The sequence below is a fragment of the Leptonychotes weddellii genome, unplaced genomic scaffold (assembly GCF_054177405.1).
Source record: "Leptonychotes weddellii isolate Sample4059 unplaced genomic scaffold, ASM5417740v2 HiC_scaffold_12528, whole genome shotgun sequence".
In the NCBI taxonomy this organism is placed as follows: Eukaryota; Metazoa; Chordata; class Mammalia; order Carnivora; family Phocidae; genus Leptonychotes; species Leptonychotes weddellii.
Window position 1 is genome coordinate 1 of NW_027704115.1, and position 2951 is coordinate 2951.

At 43.7% G+C, this 2951-nt stretch overlaps 1 protein-coding gene across 1 annotated transcript; it reads left to right on the top strand.

Annotated features, from left to right (window-relative positions):
* The first annotated feature begins 274 nt into the window (after positions 1 to 274).
* Positions 275 to 2652, top strand: LOC115943591 (sarcoma antigen 1-like). The gene is given in 3 exon segments (XM_081809694.1): positions 275 to 1299; positions 1844 to 1937; positions 2345 to 2652. Coding segments are annotated over 3 exon segments (306 nt in total). The 5' UTR covers positions 275 to 1184; the 3' UTR covers positions 2442 to 2652.
* Positions 2653 to 2951: the final 299 nt, after the last annotated feature.

A 2951-nucleotide genomic window follows, 5' to 3' on the forward strand; every position in this document is an offset into this window, starting at 1 on the left:
GGCCCTCCCGGCAGCTGGACCTCCTCCTCTGCGTGTGCACAGGCCGCCTCCGTCTCCTGTTCCTGGCTCTGCCCAGGGCTCACCTCCTCAGGGGGCCCCGCCCGACCACGCATCATGGACGCTTCCCCTCCCGCTCTCGCTCACATCCCTGCTTCCATCCTTCCTAACACGAATACAAACTTGTTAATCCCTTTGCATTTTTTTTTTTTAAGATTTTATTTATTTGCGAGAGAGAGAATGAGAGACAGAGAGCATGAGAGGGAGGAGGGTCAGAGGGAGAAGCAGACTCTCCACTGAGCAGGGAGCCCGATGCGGGACTCGGTCCCGGGACTCCAGGATCATGACCTGAGCCGAAGGCAGTCGCTTAACCGACTGAGCCACCCAGGCGCCCAATCCCTTTGCATTTTTTACATGTACCGTCTGCCTCCCCCATGAGGATGTAAGTTCCATAAGGGTAGGGATCGTTTCTGTCCGTCTGGTTTCCCGCCGATCTCCCAGCATTTGGCAAGGTGCTTGGCACAGAGGAGGTTGAGTATAGGAAGTAGAGGTGTTGGACTTGGAGTAAAAGGAAATTCACCTTTCTGCGACAGAAAAGACAAATAAGGAAGATCATGTACTGACTGGGATTTTTGGTGACGGAGTCCCAAAATCAGACATCTTGACATCAAGTGAGATGTTCAGCTTTTCACCTTGTAAAGGGCCTCAAGGAGACTTTAAATCATGAGTGCTAGAGGCTCTGTGGATGTTTACTTATTAGTTGTTCTGTCCAACTACATTTCTGTATGTATTCATAGTTCCAAGAGAGAAAAAGTGATTTATGGTATGATCTTTACAGAGCCCTATTTGTGAGATCAGACATTTCTGCGTGGTACATACTCCTGCTTTATGAAATAAATCATGTTCTCAAAACTACAGAGCACAGGGATGTCCCTGTGGGGGTGACAAAACGCACCTACCTCACATCTCAATCTCTTAATTTGGTTTCCAGGTGCTGCTGTCACTCACGATGTCTGTGACAAGAAGATGGAAAATCACAGCTGCTGTGCCAGAAGTTATGATGAATAGGGCAGGAGCTGGTATTCCACCCAACCCACTGGGGTTTCCTGCTGATGACTTCGCTAAAGATGGCCTGATTCGCAAACCTGGTAGTAATTCACTTGGAGGAGGACCCAAAAAGCCCAGCAATGTCTCCACCAGGAGCTGTGCCAAATGCATCGCAAATAAGTCTTGCTATGGCAAAGAAAATTAATGGTGATATAAAATATCAATTAATGAAGGAAGTTCGGAAGTTTGGATGAAGTAAGTAGTGAAAGAATGGCTCCGAATAAAACCATGGGAAGTCTCTCTCATTCCATGATTTAGAATAGATTCCACACACCTCTTGAACTCATCCTTTGGCCAAATTGGTTTTTTTTTTTTTTTAAAGATTTTATTTATTTATTTGAGAGCGAGAGAATGAGAGACAGAGAACATGAGAGGGAGGAGGGTCAGAGGGAGAAGCAGACTCCCCGCCGAGCTGGGAGCCCGATGCGGGACTCGATCCTGGGACTCCAGGATCATGACCTGAGCCGAAGGCAGTCGCTTAACCGACTGAGCCACCCAGGCGCCCCCCAAATTGGGTTTTTACATAATTTAGGATGATCGCTCTTAAATTGGTCTCAATATTCCTACTACACCTCTTAAAATTGTACGCTTTGCTTGGTTAGTGTTTACAATAGTTTCCTTACACTACGTAACCCTCTAGCCCATGAGGAATGATTACTGACAGAGTGGATGCACTAAGATGGGGTTCTAGACCATCTTCATGTTTTTAAAAATGTTGAATTTTAAAAACTATTTTCAGAGTATGAAAGGATTTTCACTTTGACTGAAGAAGTGCAAGGACCTCTTGCAGTCAAGAAGCAATTTGTTGAATTTACCATCAAGGAAGCTGCAAGGTAGGTGTAAAAAAAGAACTCTCCATTTTCTTTTTTTTTTTTTTTTTTAAGAACTCTCCAGTTTTTTTGTTTTTTTGTTTTTAACAGTTGTGTCCAATGCTGAACAGGGTCACAAACAAACCCTGGCTTGCTTTCCTCAAACCCCGGCCCTCAATCATAGTTCATGCTCTTTTCCCTAGGCATTTTGGTGGGTATTACCCATTCTTCCAAGCCCATGAAATGTTCATGCTTGCCATAGTCTGGGGTGGGCATGGGCCTTCAATTGACACTCTTGGCATTTTTCAAAGAAGATGCATTTTTCTATTCCCATGGAGACTGTAAGCTCTATTGTGTATCCACTACTATCTCTTACACATCATAGATGCTTTAGATAGCTTCTGGTTACTTATATTTGTCTTTACTTTCAGGTTTAAAAGAGGAGTCTTAATTCAGCAACTTGAGAAGGTAGAAAAAATAGAATCCTGCTGCCATCTCAAGAAAGTTAATCATCAGGAAAGCAAATAATTGTGTTCTTGCAAAGAACAATGAGAAGCAAGGACAAATTTTCTATGCTATACGATGGAATGAGATATTGCTGAAGCTCTCCTAAAATGTTGTAGTCAAGAAAGTTGCAGTCAAGAAAAGGCTAAGAAAAAAAGGCAGTGGAGACTTTTAATTTTATGGTTCTCTGTCAGTAAAAGCTGGGCTATAGCCTTAACACTTTTCTTTGAAAGTAGTTTGTTGTTCGTTTCTTTGTTCTCTTACCTGAGGAGGGGGATGTTATTAACTTACCAAGCTGAATGATATTACAGTCCTGATTTCTGTAGCAGGTCACATGGTTGTAGCTGGAACTTATAACTGTTTCCTTTCACTGCCCGCCTCTTATTCCTTTTGCCCTGAGACAACACCTCAGCTGGTCATGGTGCTTTGCCTGGTAGAATGACTCAAGACTTCATTGCTGAAGCGTCTGGGCCATTTGATGTCCTGCCTTAAATGGGTTGTTGCCATTTTCCACAAACTCGAGGCATGAAATGT